Source organism: Prinia subflava, chromosome 1 (assembly GCF_021018805.1).
Source record: "Prinia subflava isolate CZ2003 ecotype Zambia chromosome 1, Cam_Psub_1.2, whole genome shotgun sequence".
NCBI classification, from domain to species: Eukaryota; Metazoa; Chordata; class Aves; order Passeriformes; family Cisticolidae; genus Prinia; species Prinia subflava.
Window position 1 is genome coordinate 88,661,069 of NC_086247.1, and position 18,814 is coordinate 88,679,882.

General features: G+C 43.1%; 1 protein-coding gene across 1 annotated transcript in view; it reads right to left on the reverse strand.

Moving 5' to 3' along the window:
• Positions 1-14,911, reverse strand: part of ADTRP (androgen dependent TFPI regulating protein) — a 30,755-nt gene extending 15,844 nt beyond the window's left edge. The window contains exons 1-3 of the mRNA XM_063420113.1: positions 14,640-14,911; positions 7,285-7,419; positions 5,744-5,845 (exon numbers count right to left, since the gene is read on the reverse strand). Of these exons, the coding sequence (XP_063276183.1) occupies positions 5,744-5,845; positions 7,285-7,419; positions 14,640-14,792 (390 nt within the window). The 5' untranslated portion in view covers positions 14,793-14,911. The remainder of the gene's footprint in view (positions 1-5,743; positions 5,846-7,284; positions 7,420-14,639) is intronic.
• Between the last annotated feature and the right edge of the window lie 3,903 nt (positions 14,912-18,814).

Here is an 18,814-nt window from a genome sequence, read left to right on the forward strand (position 1 = left end):
GAGAATTCCAGTAAGAGCGAGTTTCCTGGGGCTGGGAAGGCAGGATTGGGAAGAGTTTGTGCTCAGCTGCAGGCTCCAGCCTAGGCTGAGCTTTGAGCCCATGAATAATCTCCCCAGAGCTGCTGAGATCACTTGTGTGCCTGATGCGTGTCGCCGTTGACTCGCTGTGACCTTGTTTGACTCCAGAGCGAAGGAAATGATGCCTCGCTTGACCAGAGCTGTTTGTTTCTAATTCGTCTGCATTTACATACCCTCCATGTCTGCTTTCCATTAACATGTGAGACTTTAGGGAGGGATCTTTTCACAAACAGTTACCACTGGCCAAACTAAACTCCACCGGGCACAGTTGGAGACCATCAAGTGCTTTTGAAAAACTGCCTGTGTTTCTCCTTTCAGACTAATTCCCTGCAGAGCCTGTGTGCTGACAACCAGTTGTGGCCATTGCTCATGCTTCTCTCTTCCCTTCGGTATGTTACTGCAAAGGAAAAGGAAAAACCCACTTTGGTGTTGCCTGATGAGGCTCCTAAGCCAGTCTTCATTGGTTGTCCCTTGAGATGTTTACTCAGATACTCAGCTCTTTGTTGGGAAACCTCCTCTTGTCTGTGGAAATTTCCTTCAGTTGGATGCTTTCATGAACAATGACAGCCTATGTTATCTGAGCATAATAAAATTAAATGGCTTCCTGTCACCATAACCTCTGTTTAGTTTTATACTCATAATTTTCCAAATCTCTGTATGATCTCTCCTTTCTTGGCTTAATTTTGAAACTAATTCCCTCTTTTGGTTTATTTTGCTATTATTTTGCCTGTGTTCATATGCCTCCTTCAAATGTTTCTTTTGCAATCTCTCCCTATGCATTTTTCTTCTTCTTTAACCTCTCTTTATTTTTCAGGGTGGAAAGGGCTTAAGCATTATTGTTCGTTTTATTTCTTTAACTAGTACCTTGCCAGTTTAGTTGAAGAAATATTTCTCTTCTGTGGTTGCTACATGTCTTTTGTGTTTCCAACCAACAGTGTATTTTCAGGGAACCACAGATTTATTTTGTGGATGGAGCAGGAGGCACAGGGAGTCCTGTTACTGAGCAACTGTGTAGTAGATGAGTGAGGAATCTACTGCTCAATTTAATTCCAGCAGCACTCCTCTCTGAACCATCAGCTACTATCTGTTTCTGCCCTTTCCACATCCATTCATGTTCACCTGTAAGCAACATTAACATTTTTTTTTCTTAGACATATAGGTAGTCTGGGAGCGTTACCATGAAAAATGGAGGAAATATTAGACCAATTGGATGATCAAAGGTAAAAGAGCTTCAGAGATAAAGTTTCTTGCCTTGCACACATGCATTTTTGGGAATAAGGCCCTGGCTGAATATCCTATTGCTTACTAGCAAATGTTTTGTCTCAATGTCAATGCCAGAATTTTAATTGCCTTTCTCCCTGACATTAGATATGTAGTCTAACAAACTGATGTTGCACTGCGTCTGGAGGCTGACATGAGGCTGAAGTGACACATCCTTTGCCATGGAATATTTTTCTCCAGCTGTTCCTTTGTGGGGAGGGTTATGGAGACTGCACCTGTGCGCACTGGGGTAGCAGCAGCCCAGGAAGATTCCCTGCCATAACATTTGTCTGTGAAACACATACTTTCTCCCTGAGGAAATGGGCTTATGTCAACAAAAATGGAAACTTCAAAAAAAACCTGTGTAGTGCTGGGAAAAGCTAAGCATCTTTGCTCTTAAACGTGTGGGGTGATTAATTTTGTGTGCCATATTCCTCACACACACATTCTTCTTCTTTTGCCAAAACCTGAATATAATTGGCAGCCTGTGAATGTCCATAGTTGCCAGACAGCTTAAAATTGAGATACTGTGAAATGCAAACAAATGGAAATGTTTCTCCCTTGTGTAAATATGCAAGAATTATTAAGCATTAAATAACGCTTGCAAAGAGAATCATTTAAGATGGTCAAAGATGAACTTGACGATATTCTTGTGTACACACCTGGAGTAGGAGTTGAGTTAGAGTGGCCTGGACAAGAGGGTTCTGCTCTACAAACTGAATTTGCACCCCCTTTTTTGGTTAGTCATGCAGCAGCTTCCTAAAATAGCTGCAGTAAGATGTAATCATTCACACAGATACCCTCACATGAGAGTAACTTATATTCACATAACTTACATTTTTTCCAGATGGAAGTAAATCACACTGATCCAAAATACCATTTCTGTTGATGTAGCTGTGTCCACACTGGGGAAGGTGATGTTTAGCTAGACAGGCAGAACACAAGCAGCTTGGTATATACCAAGGAGATCCAAGGTGAGAGGGGACATAGTGAGTCCTGCTGGTATTCCTACTGTCAGGGCATCGGTGGCCTGCTTCAGTGAAGGAAAATTGCTTGTATGTGCCTTGCTTGTTCTCTCACTCCCTTGCATTTTCTTTTTTTATTTTCAGATACAGTTTAGCCACAACAGGGCAAAGTGCAAAGGAGCTTTGGAAGCTCAGGCAATGGGGACTCTGTTGTCATCTTTGTTGAAAGTCTGCCAGGTAAGAGATGTTTTTTCTGAGGCTCCATTTACTGTCTTTCCTTGTCTATTCTCAGCTTTTTAGCTTACAGAATCTTCCAAACATGCACAATTCATAAACATGTGTCAGTAGAGTGCCCAGGGAACTAAAATGCTGCGTTTTGTAAAGGTGAAAGGGTAATATATCTACAGGGTGAATTGGAAAAAGAGGTGGCCAAACTCAACTTAGCTGCAGTCTGAAAATAAAGAAAACTGTGCTTTTGAGAAGAACTGTGCCAACAGACTGAAAATATAAATCTTCTTTTACAAAAACACAACTGTACCATTACATTTTTGTGAACACCTCTGCTCAGCATTTATATGTATCTTTTGTTATAGATCAAAATATTTTCGAGTTATCTCTTCTGACCCACCAATGGCCCACTTTATTTAGCATTCAATTCTGCCAGACCCTTCAAAGTGTAGTGTTCCCCAATACTGCCATTAAGTTGAATAATACATGCATATGTTTTAATCCAAGCTGTCTCTAGCAGTTAGTCTCCTTCTGGAGAGTATCCAGATGTTGCCTGAAACGAGATGACTGGGGAAGAAATAAACAAATTCACTTGACGAATTGGCCAGCATATCTTTTGTCTCAGCCATCTTCCACTTCAAAAATCTTGTTCAAATAAAATAATTGTGCTTGAGACATGAGCAGAGCAGACTTTTTTCATCCCCAAAGGTGAAGGTTTTGTATAAAGCTGGTAAAACATAATTATCCCAGGCAAATGGAAGTGGAAACTGAGACTCAGCCTTTGGGTTAAACCCAGTAGAAAAGCAAAGACAGAAACCTAGACAGTCTGAAAGATTTGGTCTCCTTCAAATATGAACAAAATTCCTTTCTACATTAACCATCCTGTCTGAAAAACAAAATGTTTCTGCTCAGAGTGCAAAAATATGGCTAAACTGTAATGCTCACTCTGCAGCTCTGGGCTACCAGGTGGGCAACAACAACTCTTTCACTGTAGGAGCAGGCCATTGAGGAAAAAGATGGTTATTCATTTCTGCAAGGAAGGTGCTGCAGCATCACCACAAAGCCAAGGAGCTCAATATTCCTGAAGTGTATTTGCATGGTTATTTTTTAGTTTCACTCTCCAGTTACATAACAACATATGCTTTCCCTATTTACAACATTAAAATAGACCAAGATTTAAAAAAAAAAGAGCTCCCACCACAAATGATGTGGCACTGATGGTTACTACTGATACACCCATGTCTTTCTCCTCCAAAGCCAGCTACATGCTGCCTCAATCTGTCGTGAAATGCCTGTAATCTCAGAGCCATAATGTAACAACAATATGCAAGGAAATGAACCCAAAGAAAAAGTGTCTGCTTGGCAATCAGAACTTGGAGATTGTCCCTTAAAGTGTTGGTATGTCCCTGGATCTCCCTCGTGTTTCCAGTGGATATTTTATGTTGGAAGAAAGAAATGTCTCAGCTAAGCCTGAAGGTACCTGTTGGAAGGTGTTCTAAAACACAAGGATTGTCGATAGCAGGGATCAGTCTACGCTGGTGGTAGATGTTTTATGCTTGATAGTGACTGGAAGGAAAATTTCCTACCCAGGAACTGTCAAGCACAAGATATCTGCAGTGTATTAAGAGCTTTAGAAATAAAATACCAGGTTCTGATAGAGGTTTGCTTTATGTGAAGTTTCTCTCTCGTCAAAATAATTTTCAGGAAGAATTGTTTTTCCTTTTTTAACACCTCTTTTTGACATTTCTGGTACAGAAAAGCTTTTTGTTGTAGTCAAAATAACTCTGTTATGAAATGTAGATGTAGATAGGGTAAGAAGTTATAACTGATATGTTTGAGGGGTTCTTGCAAAGAGTTCTTGCACATGAAATAAAAATGTGTGTCCCAACACCTCTCAACCTTCCCAAGTCGTAAACAAATGTGGAAATGGAAAGGGCAAATTCTCAGCTGTGAGACAGGATTAAAACAAGCAGCAAAGCCTGTCTTTTCTGAGCTTCACTTTGTGCTACCCACCCTCCCTACCCTTGCCCAGCACCTCCACCACTGTGAGGATTTTAAACCAGTTGCCCACACTAAATCCTGGACCTGAAACCAGCATGATGCTGAGGACATGAGGAATCTTTTATTTTGGTGGATCATGGTTTTCAGAAAGAGGAGTGCCCTTTTGCACCTGTGCAGAGGTTTGGACAGCCACAGAAAGGCCCTGGTGGAACTGAATTGGTGGACAGAGAGCAGGTGATGAGGTTAAAAGTGTGCGATGGCTGTGGTCACCACTCGGGTATCAGCAACGCGGACATGCCTCTGTCTGTTTGGATTCCAACACGACTCTGAATGCACCTGTCTAAATAAAGGGGCTGCTCAAACCTTGAGCTGTCTTCAGCCAGACACCTCAAACCCTCCCAGATTTACCTTCAACACTTACTGGGACTACTGCAGTGGATGGCAAGGCACTGTGCTTAAGAAATGAAGTCTGGAGAGAAATGAGTCTTCTATGCGATTATTTCATACTTTTTGGCTTCTCTGATTCAGCCTAGTGCTAAACCTCTCCCTTCTCTCCCACTTCCCATTCGCCCCACGAGGCCTCCCTGACCTTGCAATCCACCCACAGTTTCCATGTTACTGTCAGCCTCCTTTCACTTGACTGATGAGAAATATGTGATTATTCAACACATCATAAAAACGGCCAGAGCAAATGAAGGAGAAATCTGGAAAGTATTTATAGAAAATCTGTAAACAATCATTGCAATCCAGCTATTCAAAACTGTGCACACGTTAGCTTATTAGCTATAGAGCTGTCAGATTCTCTTTTGTTATTTCACCTTTTTTAAACATTAAGGGCTGCTTTGTTACACTCATAGCCATTTTGTATTTCAGAGGCTTCTGTTAGCAGACACAATTTCTTTTTTGAGCTCACAATAAGTGAGATTTTCTTTCCTTATGACTACATATCATTTCATTGACTGCAGAGGTTTGACAAGCACCGATTCAGTGATGTTCCTTGTGTGCTAAAAGGCTTCTTGAGGCAGCTTCAAGCACAGGCATCTGATTGCTGTGTGCAGCTCAACATCAGATTCAGATAAGCAGGAAGGAGGAGGTGAGAAAGGAAAAGCTGTGAAGCTCTTCTGGAAAATGGCACAATGCAGTGGTGTGGTGGGGCACACGTTGCAAAGTCTCCCTTTTGTCTGCAAGAGGCTGAGGTGTTTCTTACTCACCATAGCATGATTTAACCAGAGCGGGATGACTCCGTCAAGGCTTTTGGGATAAACCAGCTCTCGGTTGTAGGTATAGAGTGTCCAAAAGGATATACACACAAACTGGAACCAAAATGCAAAATTAAAGAAATTTGAAAATGGGAGACAAACATAACTGATGGGTTTTGGTTAGTGCTTTCATTTCTGAGAAGGCAAAACGTCTCCATTTCTTTGCATAAAAAATTATGACACTGCCAGATAAACTCATGTTATCTCACATTTACTCAGAGATGCAGTGTTCTGTGTTGATACTGAGAGGAAAAAAAACCCTGCTTTATAAACTGCCAACACTGACATTTTCTGTGGAATCTGAGATTAGCTGCTGCTTGTTTTTTTCCTCTTTCCCTTTGCAGACAGGATCTTTTGATGGTCAAGTAGTTCTCCTCAAGGGACTGTCTGTCAAGCCTTTGTTTTGCTCAGTAACGAAGTAAAAACACATCTTGATAAGGCAGTTCACATTAACTTACCCTTTACCTTCACAATTCATAAGCCTAATTCCTAAACTGCAGGTGAAAGCTGCACACCGTGGGCACCTATTTTTTTTCCCAATCGACCAGGAATTACAGTGGGACAACTTAACTGGAGGAAATTACCCCTGGTATCAATTAGTGATACCTGGAAGCTGATTTGCAATTTTTGGCCCAGCTTTGTATTTGAGCACACTTTGTGCATGGGGTTAGAAATGAGGGGTGTGAAATGCTGGAAGAGTGAGACTGTGCCACAGTCCTGCGGGCACGGTGAGGATGCCTGAGGGGATATGAGAGCAGCACAGTGAACAGTGCTGTGCAGGGAAGATAATTATCCAGCGTCTCTGACTCCATTCCTGGCAGGGCTTTTTTATGGAGCCAGCTAGCTGAGCTGCTTGTGGACTGTATTTAAGCAGTGTTTCTCAGCCCTCTGAGATTCAGTGGTGGCTGCAGGCATCACTCTTACAGAGCGTACCTACATGTATAAATAACCCATCAGTTCCTGTCCAACCCACAGCATTGTGATAAACAGCATTGTCTGCGAGGGAGTAGGTGATCCATGATGAATCTGACGTAGGCTGTGACTATAATTATTTTCCTGTGAATCTGCTTCTCTCCAGTGCTTATTTAAAGCTACTTTGGCATCAGAGAAGGAGATGTGAGGTTTTGCTGCCTGTTAGGTACCCTCTCGTGTCCTCCTGACCTGTGCTGCCCTTTAGAGAAAAGCCCTAAGTTGATAAATCCACAGCTATTTGGACCATGAGATTAACAGAGAGGTTACACCACATTCACCCTTTGAGGTCAGTCTGTGTCCACTTGAGGACAGCAACCCTAATGTTTGTGCAAGAGGCTTTGCTCTCAACCACAACAGGCTCAGCATTGTTTCTTCTTCTAAATGGTCCAAATCCATTCCAAATTCAATGGTAAAAGAAAGCCCTTAGTTCTTATCTATTTCATATACATACTTTTGGTACTGTACACCCCTAACCATTTATGCAAACATTATTTTCACATACACAGACAAAGGGTACTTACTGTGGACACTGGGAAAGCCAGGACACTGAAAAGAAGGTCTCTGCTGGAAATTACGCACTTAGCACATCGCAGTTTCTTAATTAGTCTCAACACATCGGCCAGGAAGGACACCCCATAGAAGACAGCCTGCAAAACCTAAAGTAATTACACCTAATGAGGGAAACTCATCCAGCTTTCATTAGCATGTTCCTCAATGAAATCTGTTCTTGCTCTTCAGGGAGCTGTTTTGTTCATGAGCTGCAAGCCAGTGTGAGGGAAATAGCCGCTGGCTAAATCTCTTTGATTAAGTAAAGTTGGTGAAGAGATAACTTCAACAGTATCCCAGTTAACAGAGTAAACAGAGATGTGTGATGTGATTCAGAAGGGTGAAGGGACATTTTGAAAGGCAGCTCCATCACACTTCCTATGTTAATGGTTGACCACTGGATGTATCTGAGCAGAAGAGAACAAATTATGCCAGGACATATTTCCTGTAAAGCAATTGCTAGATAGCTTTTCAACTATTTAGCCAACACAGGTTTTTCTTTCTAGGGACTCACAGTGCAGTTGATCTCTGTGCCAAGTAGCTCAAAATGATCTAAGGTGAGAATTAGGTGCAGAAGTTACAAAAACAGAACCTCTTTTGCTGAATTCAAAGGGATTCAAGAAAGGATTTCAAGTGCTTAGAAGCACAAATCCAGACATCACCAACTAAAAATGAAGTTTTACTTAAGTTTAAATGAAATCATTTATAAGTAATGAATTTTAGAGTTGGGAGGTTATGTTTTGGTTTGAAGGTTTTTTCCTTCTTTCTTTAAATCATTTATAGGTACTGAGGGTGGAATTTTTTGGGGAGGACACTAGGATAATTTGTTAAAGAATTAGATACGTGCACAAATTATGTGTAAAATTGTCATATTATTGTGGTTTAAGCCAATATTCCTTTTCTAATTGCTTCATTTTCTCTCCTAACACTACACAGTAGATCAAGATGAACCAGATTTGTCAGACACGCAAAGGCAGAATAGAACCTTGCAGAAAAGTACTTCTCCCACTGTCTTGCATTTAGCACCAAGTCAGTTCACTTATTAAGGCTAAATTGTCCCAGAGTGATGCAATATGTGAAATGCAGCCTACTGCAAATTCTGGATCAGCTAGTGGTGCTTAAATGGAAAGAGGGCTACAGCTTTCAGGATGAGATCTCTTTTGCCATGATCTTACTCTGAATCAGATATTTATTTAGAGCAAAGTCTCTGAAGTTGTGGCTGGTTACTTCATCAGTTTCTGAAGAAGCTAAAAAGGGTGGTGCTTGGGAGGGGACAGGATTAGTGAAATGTTTTTCCATCAGAAAGTCCTTTATTATCAAAATATATGAGGGGAGGAGGAGACTATGATTTCACCGTGCCTGTTGTCAAACAAGGGCTTCTGCAAGCTTTAGTTTCCAGAGCCTGAGTCTTCCTGGGCAGCAAAATGACCATAGTTTCCAGTTTTCTGCAACCATCCCCAAACATTTTGTTTGTTCCCAGCACAGGGGAAAGAATAGAGTCTTCCTTCCCTATCCTTTCCACAGCCCAGAGAGCCACGACAGTAAGTACCATTGTTGGATTGTCCCTCTCCCTGTGCAGACCCACAGCAGTGGAGGTAGGGAGGTGCTGACACAGGCTTGATAATTGGCCCAGGGTCACCCAGGATGAGGAATCAGAGGTTGTGCATCACCCAGCTCAGCTGCAAAGACCCATGTTTCCTATCAAGGCCTAGGGTGAACAGACATATCTTTACATTAAAAAAAACCCCAAGCAGCTTCATCAGAACCCATATGGGTTTTTGTTCAGTTCTGAGGCACCCAAAGCAGATCTTTCAAGTGTGATGCTTCCCTCCTCATTGTCACAATTAGCAGGCACCGTTTCAGTCAGGAGGGATTCAGCCCTCCAAGTCATGGGTCTGGTTCAACAAAGTCCATGCTGGGGTGCAGTGTACTTAGACACAAACACATGTTCAGCCCAAATGTCTGTCCCAATCCTTGGCCTCACCAGGACACAATACCAAGTCCTTGAAGAGCTAAGAAAAGCCTGGTAATAAACAGAAGCTCTTGTTACACCCTGTAGAGTCAGCAGTAACTTTCTGTAAAAGGCATGAAAAATGAACATGAGGGTGGTGACAGTCTAGTGACACATGGTGACTAATTGCCAATAAAGCAATTAGGGAGAAGCCTGGTTCCCAGAGGATGGGGCTATTATTATCTTGTTCATGGTCAGCCTTACATTAATCATGGGATAGGGATAGGCTGCTTCTTTCCCCGCTTCAAAATTAACTAAAATAAACATTACTGAAAAGAAACAGTCCCAAAACAGCCACATTCTCAGCCTGGTAAATATTCTGTTATACACAGGGGAGGACAATGTTATCTTGTGTATGGAAAATTCTTATCTGAATGTGTAACCTGACCCATTTCTCTGGCTAAACATGGAGAAGAACAACTCCTGAAGAAGTTTGAACTCAGCCTCAGGAGCTTGGATTTGTGCTGCTGTAGCTCTACCCTTGTTCATCACCATACTTTCAAAAGTGTTTCAGATACTTTAGTGATCACCCTGTATTCCAAGAGTAATGGAACATTATACAAGCAGTTTTCAAATCAGAAAACTGAACTTAGCTAGGATCATCCCTAGTACTGTGCAGTCTGGCATCGTACGCCCCCAGTAGATTAAATTCCGAGCTCCAAACCCACTGGGGTTATTGTTGTAAGAAAGGCACATCCAAATCTTGTAGCCCTCCACTAAAAGGAAAATGTTGACATTAAAAAAAAACCAAAAACAACAAAATGTGAAAACATCAAATTATTCCAGATGTTGTGTGAATTTCCCAGGCAGCAGTGCTGGCACTCACAAATCCATTGCAGGCGCTCATGGAATATAAATCCACTGGCTGTAAATAGAAAGGATTCCCTAAATTGTTCCCACACGAACAGAAGGAAGACTGGAAGCATTCAGAAAGTTAATGATTAACCCAAAGAGGAGAATATGGATATGATTATCCCTGCTGGAGAGAGGCTGCTTCCCTCTCTAGACCCTGCAGAGTTCCATGGTGCTGGGTGCTGTAGAAACATTTAATTTGGCCAGATCAGTTTTCCAAACTGAGACTCACAGTGACAAAGACAAAGCTCAATTTTTATCTGGTGCAGTGATCAAAAGGGTGTTTCTGTTTAACTAACCTGACATGATTTACTTTTGTGTATAAGATCTTGCCATATGTGTATATTGAAATCTACAACTAGTACAAATAAATTGAGCTCCAAGCTCTGCCCTTTAGGGAGGGATAAATCCAATATTCTGAGCAAGTTATTAGACATGAAAGTCAACATTTAGTGTAGACAGACATCCATTCACATGATAGTGTCCTGGAAAATATCTTTACTAAATACTGGGCCTATTCTGAAATAAATACAAAGCAGCTTTCAGGACAATTGGAAAGTATTTCCATTATGAAAGACAAAAGCATAAGTAATAAATTGGGGCAGGAATGCAATTAATAGTTTTTAAAGGTGCAGTGTGCTCATTATGCAGTGATTTACTCATGGATTTACAGCAGTGAGCAGATTTTTATGAGCTCAGATATTTCAGGCAATGAATGATTCTGCTTGCACTGTTTTGTGTCACAGATTAATGAAATGAATACAAAACTGTTTTTGTCTGTCATTTCTGCTTCTTCAATAATGGGTCAATGAACCTCCTTGATACAAAGCCCAGTTATCCTTTTTTTTTTTTTTTCCTACAAAAATATTTCCTCTCTGAATCTTGATTGCTATGATCATTAAGAGAATGAATCTGAAGCAATGACAGAGCTCTAGCTCTCTTGGGAGAGCCACATGACTAGCAAGGCATTGAATGAGGTGCTAAAAGAGGGTCATATCTAGAAGGAATTCTTTCAGCATCTCTCCAGCAAAACTGGGAGACAAGCAGCATTTCCATCCCCAGAAAATGTTACTTTTCCCAGTCTTTCCATTTCAGATCACAGTGAGGCGGCCAGAGCAGCTTTCCCCAGAAAGAAATTTTTAAATGCTATTCCAAAGAGATAAGAAAAATTTTGAAAGGAAAATTTCCAAGTGATTCAGACAGCCAGTGCCAGAAGCCAGGCAATCCCAGTCTGGCAGGACACAGCAGAAGAGTTGGACAAAGGCTGTATCTGTGTTCCTGGCTCTGGGGAAGCCTCCAAGGCACTGCCCAGGCCCGCCCAGCACAGCAGATCCACTGAACCAGAACAGCCCAGTGTGAAGCTTTTGCCTCCTCTTCTTCCCCATGATCACACCTCCCGACATTCCCAGGTGTTTTCTAGGACTGTGTCCATACTGACAGAAATTCAAGGCGTTGGATGTGCACCCAGTGGACAAGTGTGGTTGACAGGCACCTCTTGTTCCTTGAAGTTTCTCAGCAACCACAAGAAATGGCTTAATGTCAGACCATGGGATGAGTCTTTCAGGTCCAGTGGAGCCCCACAGAGAGCAGCACAGTATGTGGGACATGTCTTCTCACTCTCTTCCTCTCTTATACAGCAGCTCAAGTACATTTTGCCACCTTTTTACTACTGCTTTACCAAAATATGCTACCCAGTTCAGCAGGAGAAGGGGGGTGACAGCATTTCTTTCCCTAATCCCTCCTCATTTTTTGGCAATCCTTTCTTGAAAAATTTCTGAGGAAGAAGGACCACCATCCATGAAGGAGTAATTTTGCACACCCTGTCCCATTGCCACATTTTCTGCATGAGAGATAGGCAATATCTTCAGCCCAAACCATTTCCCTGTTGGCTGGCAGCCCCATTTTAGCATTGGGATCAAATAAATGAGTGCTTAAAAGTTGGGAGTTAAAGGACTGGGGAAGAGGAGCAAGAGCCCTCGCTCATGGAGATTTAATAAGTGCTGAGCTGTTCAACAGATCTGTAAATGAGGTGGCAAAGGGAGCAAATACTGAGGTGGCACACTTTTGTGAATCTGATGGGGTTTTTTTCCCTGTCAAAGCGACCTGACTGTAAAATTGACAAAGAATCTCAAGATACTGAGTGCCTGAGTGATCAAATAGTAGGCAAAAATCACTGTTGATAAGTGCAATGTAAAGCATTTCAGAAAAAAATTTAAAAGCAGCTTGAATTATATATCTTTCAACATTGGGTTCTATATTAGCTATCACCATCCAGTAAAGAAGTGTTGGACTCAGTTGGACTCTCTCAACTTGCTGTCTTCTTGCCAACCAGTGATCAAAAAGACAAATACAAGGTTAAGAGTGGTCAAGAAGAATTAAACTACAAACAAGGAAACACCTTTAGGCTACTGTATAAATCCATATATGCTCATAACTTGACCACTGTGGCCTGCCCCACCTACCCCCTCCTGAAACTTGAAAAACTGCTGCAAAGGGTGACATGAATGCTTTAATGAAAGAAGCAGCCCTTTGTGAAGAGAAATGAAAAAGTCTTGGACTTCCAGCTTGCAGAAAAGAGTAACTGAGAGGATAATCTAATGCCACTCTAATGAGTGGCAAAAAAACATGAGCAGGGATGGATGATTAGATTACAACACAGAAATAATGAGGCATCCAGTTCAGTTGTCAAGAAAGTAGGTTTACACTAACAAAATGAACGGTTCTTTCACACAAGGTACACCAGTCTTATGGCACAGAAGACAGGGAAAGCACCAGAAGTATTAACAGGCATGTTTTTGCTTTAGATAGATGAAAGGAAGGCTTTGAATGGGTATTAGCTACCTTAGCCTGGACTTTTTTTTTTTTCTTTTTTTTTTTTTTCTTTTTTTTTTTTTTTTTTGGCTACATTACTCAGTATGCTAGTGGGACAGTAAAGCCATGGAAACTTCATTTCATGCTTGTACATGCTCTTGCCTTGTGCAGCCTTTCCTTGACCATCCACTGCTGGTCACTAAGGGAAGCTGGATGATAATTCCATTGAGTATTTCTTCATCCCAAAATACTGGGAGATTGGTTACTTGCTTTGTCCTTTTGACCTCATGCTTTAGAGCTGGGTGGTAAATCTCATTATAATGGTGCCAGGGCATGGGGGTGGAGATGCTGTTTTGCCTGAAAATGTGGGTGGTCCTTTAGTGTGGTCAGCTATCCCCCCAAAATGGCTATGCTGATAAACAGACAACATCACAATTTGCAGTACAAATGCTGCCCAGCTGCAGTGGTATATTTGTGGTCTCATCCTCCCACAACTGTCTTGGCCACTGAGGAGAGCACTGGGGCTCCCAGAACCCCCAGGTTGTCGTGGCCACGTCACTTGCCACTCACTGCCTCTGGGCTGCAAATGTCTGGCATAGTCACAGAATGGTTGAGGATGGAAGAGAACCAAATTCCCTGCCTCCCTGAAGGTCTCCAACAGCCCCCATTTGGAGCTGGGGAGCCTTTGGGCTTCCACTGAACTCCAGCACAGGGTGTCTCCTTCTGAAGGGTAAAAGTAGAGACAAACATGCCCCAGACCAGACCTCCCTCTGACATTTAACTCTGATGGTCACACAGGATGGATGAAAGGCTGTGTAGGTCCCTGCAGCCATCCTTCAATTTAGCAAGTGCGCCTGAAATTTTGCCCTTGTAGGAAATCTCTCCACAAGCTTGGTCTTTCCACCCCACCAGCACTACTTCCCCAAGCTGCTGATGAATGCCTTGAACTTGGAACAAGCCTTCTCCCCTGGGTATCATGTACTTTCACTTTGATTTCTATCCTGTGAAATGTTAACACATTAGAAGAACCAGAATACATTACAGTCTCTCTTTTTTTGTGTGTTTTTAGGAAATGTACAACCAGTTGATAGCACTGCTGAAACTCATGTAATAATATCACAAGCACCTCTCTCCACAGGCTGGAATTTATTTCCCTTGTGTTCTCAACTGATTGTCAAATGAAGCAGGTACTCTGAATGGCTAAATTAGCACAGTGCTCTGCATTGTTTCACTTTTCCCGTAATTTAGAGGACATAAAAGTCTATTTAAAAAATGAAGTAATACTCCAAGAAGTGTTAAAATATTTTAAATCAAAGGTTAGAAAACAGGCACCAAATTTGTATGTGTCCTGTCTGGACATACCTGCACTTTTCTGTCCTTCTCCTCACTGACAATGTCTCTTTTACAAGGAGGCAGCTAGCTTCAAAGTACTTTCTGAAAACCAAGCATCTCACCAGTCAATATTCTTTCTGCATGAAACCTGTGAATACATTTCACAGCACAAGCACAGATGCCTCCCTAATTTTATTTGGGGTAAAAACCACCAAAGGAAGCAGTTTAACAGCAGCAAATACACCAGCTGCATATGTCTTGAGGCGCAGATGGCAGACAAACAAATAGACATATTGGTATCACTGTACAACACGATTTGCTTACCAGATTGAGGACTGTCAAATATTTCCACTGCCCACCGTAAAGGAACACTTCAGATGGCCTCTCCTCTGTCTTTATGTGGGTGATGGAATAGGCAACGAAAAAATACCAGACAAAAGCAAGGCAGTGGTACGTGGCGAGAGTAGAGATTTCCATGCCTCAGCCAAGAGCAACTGACAACTGCTCCGAAAGCAGCTTTTCTCTTAAGGTGCTCAGTGCATGGGATAAGGCAAGGCAGGAGGGTTTGCTTCAGAGCAGTCTCAGGACACGATGCCGCTTTGCTCTTGTCAAAAGGAAAAATCACAAGGCTGCGAACTTTGCTTCTATTTGTTTCCCTTTTCACTGTACAGATAGGCTGGGGGGTGGGGGGGATGAGAAGAATAGGCTTATTCCCTGGATTTAAATGCCTTGCTCAAGATTAACAAAGATTAGTTGCAGAGTTACATAAGTTTGGGGTTGGGTTATTTTTTTGCAAAAGTAGGGGGGAGTTTTGCTGCTGGTTTTGTGTAACAGGCTGTCATGTGTCGGGTAGAGAGTGAAAACAAGCAGCATTTCCCTCACTTGTAGCTGTGTGTGCAGCCATGTCTCCAGCTCAGCTTGGGAAGCCTCTGTGACTGTTTTTGCCTTGTGCCAAAGAAAGAAGTGGGAAATGTAATGGCCTGTGAAAGAAAAACCTAGTTGATTTGGTGATAGGCTATGGAGGTGGCAAGGAAGCTGACAGGATTCATAGGCAAAGATCCTTGGGGCTGAAAATCTCTGTGGCTGTTAACATTATTTTGTGGGAAAAGGCTCTGCCACCTTTATGCTGCTGCCAGCAGCTGGGATTCATCACAGCTGTGCATGGCAGGTTGGACAAACCCTGAGCCACTCTGAAGCTCTGGCAGGGACCAAGACACAGGGCAAAGGCCTTGGGTGACAAACAGGGAGTGCTGAGCAGTGTGTCTTGCCTCTCTGCTTCTTTATTTGCTCCTATTCACCTTCAGACAGCCCCTCTTCCCTGGCACAATGTCATCACATCATTCGGACTGAGAAGAGAAGAACCAATACAAAATGACCAGAAAATGAAGCAAACAAAAAAAATCCCATGAGAATAGTTTTTCCCTCTCCTCCTGCCTCACCAAGCAGCCAGAACTAGCACTGGAAAACACACACAGCATTTCCTAGATTCTCCATAATTGCTGCGCTCTCTGCAGTAATTGCCCCCTGAGTGTTTCATGAGGGCCTTGATGGGGAGCAGGTATCACACCCCAGCCCACAGCTGGACCTTCCCCATGCAGGATGGGGAGTCAGGATTCTCTTCCTGCCCCTGCAGAGGTTGCCCTGTGAGCAGGGCTCAGCTTTGGCCAGGCAGTCTGCATCAAGAGATCTCTTTTTCCTCCCCTTTTAACTGGCCTACAGACAGCATTGAGCAATCTGCTGTGTTTTGGTTTGGTTTGTTTTTATCTGGCTTTTTTTCCCCCTCTCCTACTGGATGCAAGGCTCCATGTGGGATAATTTCCTATTAACTCAGACAGCAATTTGAATGCATGTTGGGAAACAGACCTCGTGCTAAGGCACTTCAGTGTTCTCCTGAGTTTCATTGACTTCTCCCCTAATTCAGATTGCCCGCATCCAGATCCCCCAGGCATTCCAGCCACCACAATCCCAGTGAATTATTGCTGCCTTACTTATGAAAAGTGAAGATGTAGAGCCTTCTGTGGTGGTTTGAGGTTGGAATAGAAAACTCCATGCCAGGAAAAAAAAAAAAAAAAGGAAAACAAGATGGGATTATGTTTTTTGTATTCTGGCAATATCATCAGTCTTTTCATAGAATCACAGAATCATAGAATTATTTGGGTAGGAAGGGACCAAACACCATCTAGTTCCAGCTTCTCTGTCATGGGAAAGGACATCTTCCACTAGACCAGCTTGCTCAAAGCCTTGTCCAACCTGGCCTTGAACACTTGAGGATATGGGGCATCTACAACTTGTCTGGGCAGCCTGTTCCAGTGCCTCACCACCAGTGAAGAATTTCCTCCTAACAGCTGAGTTAAACCCATCCTCTGTCAGTTAAAAGCCATTCCCCCTTGTCCTGTCACTAAATGCCCTTGTAAGAAGTCCCTCTCCAGCTCTCCTGCAGAACCCCCTTTGGGCACTGTAAGGCTGCTCCGAGGTCTCCCTGGAGCCCTCTCTTCTCCAGGCTGAACAACCCCAGCTCTCTCAGCCTGTCCTCATGGGAGAGGTGCTCCAGCCCTCTCATCTTTGTGGCCTCCTCTGGACTTGCTACTACAGATCTGTGTCCTTCTTATGAACAGAGTTGAATGGGATTACTCCAGGTGGGATCTCGTGAGGGTGGCATAGCGGGGCAGAATCACTTCCTTTGACCTAATGGCCACACTGCTTTTTATGCAGCCCAGGATACATTTGGCTTTCTGGGCTGTAAATGAACATTTCCAGGATATGCTGAGCTTCTCGTTAACAACCCTCAGACCTTCTCCTCCTTGCTCTCAATCCATTCTCCCCCAGCCTGCATTTGTGCTTGGGATTGCCCTGACCCAGGTGTAGGACCTTGACCTTGGCCCTGTTGAACTCCATGAGGTTTGCACAGTCCCATCTCTCCAGCCTGTCCAGGTCCCCCTGGATGCCATCCCTTCCCTCCAGTGCTGACTGCACCACACAGCTCAGTGTCACCAGCAAACTTGCTGAGGGTGCCCTCAATCCCACTGTCCTGTCACTGACAGGGATGTTAAGTAGCACTGGTCTTGATACCAACCCTTTAGGAATCCCTCTTTCACTGCTTTCCACTTGAACATTGAGCTGTTGACCACAGCTCTTTCAGTGCAACTATTCAGTCAATTCCTTTTCCACTGAGTGGTGCATCTGTCAAATTTGTGTCTCTCCAGTTTACCAACAAGGATGATGTCATGTAGGACAATGTCAAATGCAAAAAAAAGGTTTTCATTTGCCTGTACAGGGTTTCTGGATAGAGGCAGTGCCATTATGAACTGCTCTTCCTTGTCTAGACTCATCCTTGTGACAAAAGGTGGGAAGAGAATAGGACTATGGCATGGAAGGGTCCTTTATATTAATAGTTTGCATACCAAAGTCACCAGGCAGTCAGCTCTTTTAACAAGTAATCTTCACACCAGTCTTTCTGAGGCTGAGAGCAGCTTAAGAAATGGGCAGGCTGAGCATTCTGCTCAGTAGGTGCCTGAATGCATGCAAATGAATGTAAATGTATGCAAAATGGCAAGGTGTGTTTCTTCTTTTCTGGAGGATTTTGGCCAGTATGGCTGGGAAGGTGTCAAGTGCGGTGACAGTTTTCTGATGTGGACATCTGTCCCTCAGACTGAGACCATCTGCTTTGTTTTCCCATCTATAAGGGGGAAGATAGATTCCCTTCAGCCTAGCTAAGGGATAAAATTTGGATGCAGAAACATCGCAAAGAAAGCATGAGCACCAAAGAGGATCTGCAGTCCAACACTTCATGGAGCCTTTCTTATTTCACAGCCAGTGTGATGTAGCAAGCAAATACACAGGAAAGGTCACATCTTATGTCATCTCTCCGTGGGTATGAAACTTGACTGAAGGTTCAGTGGAACAGGAGATTCAGCTCAAATCTTTTTGCAGGGAGTGGAAAAAGGAAGAAGGAGCACACTGGGGTGCAGCAGATGTGCTGCTGCAGATCTAGTGGGACTGTTAGGGAAACACCATTTTCCATCTGCTTGGTACCACACCCCAGCTTGCATCTGCTTCTCCCCTGGAGCTGAGCCACATTCACACACTCTGACAATGCTCCCAATCCCCTTCAGGGGCTCATCTGATCTGTGCAGCAATTGCTGACTTTGTGCTGAAGCAAACTAGGAGCTCCCAGTTAGTTCATTAACGTGGTTCAGCTGAAGGATAGAATGAGTAACTGAAGTTGTAAATCACCCTCTGTCCACAAAATGTCTCTGCTCATGCCCAATTCTATGAGAGTGACTTAGGCCAGCTTGCTTGGCTGCACCAAAATGGGTTTGACTCACTCATGCTATTAGTATGGTTCAGGTAGAGGTGACAGCAAACAGTGTGAAGTGGCAATATCCTAGATGATTGTGTGTCTTCACTGATGGGCATGGTATTTCCAGGCCATCAAGCAGCCCCCAGTTAAGTCCATCATTACCATATAGTGTTTAATTACCACCTCAATCTGTAGCTAA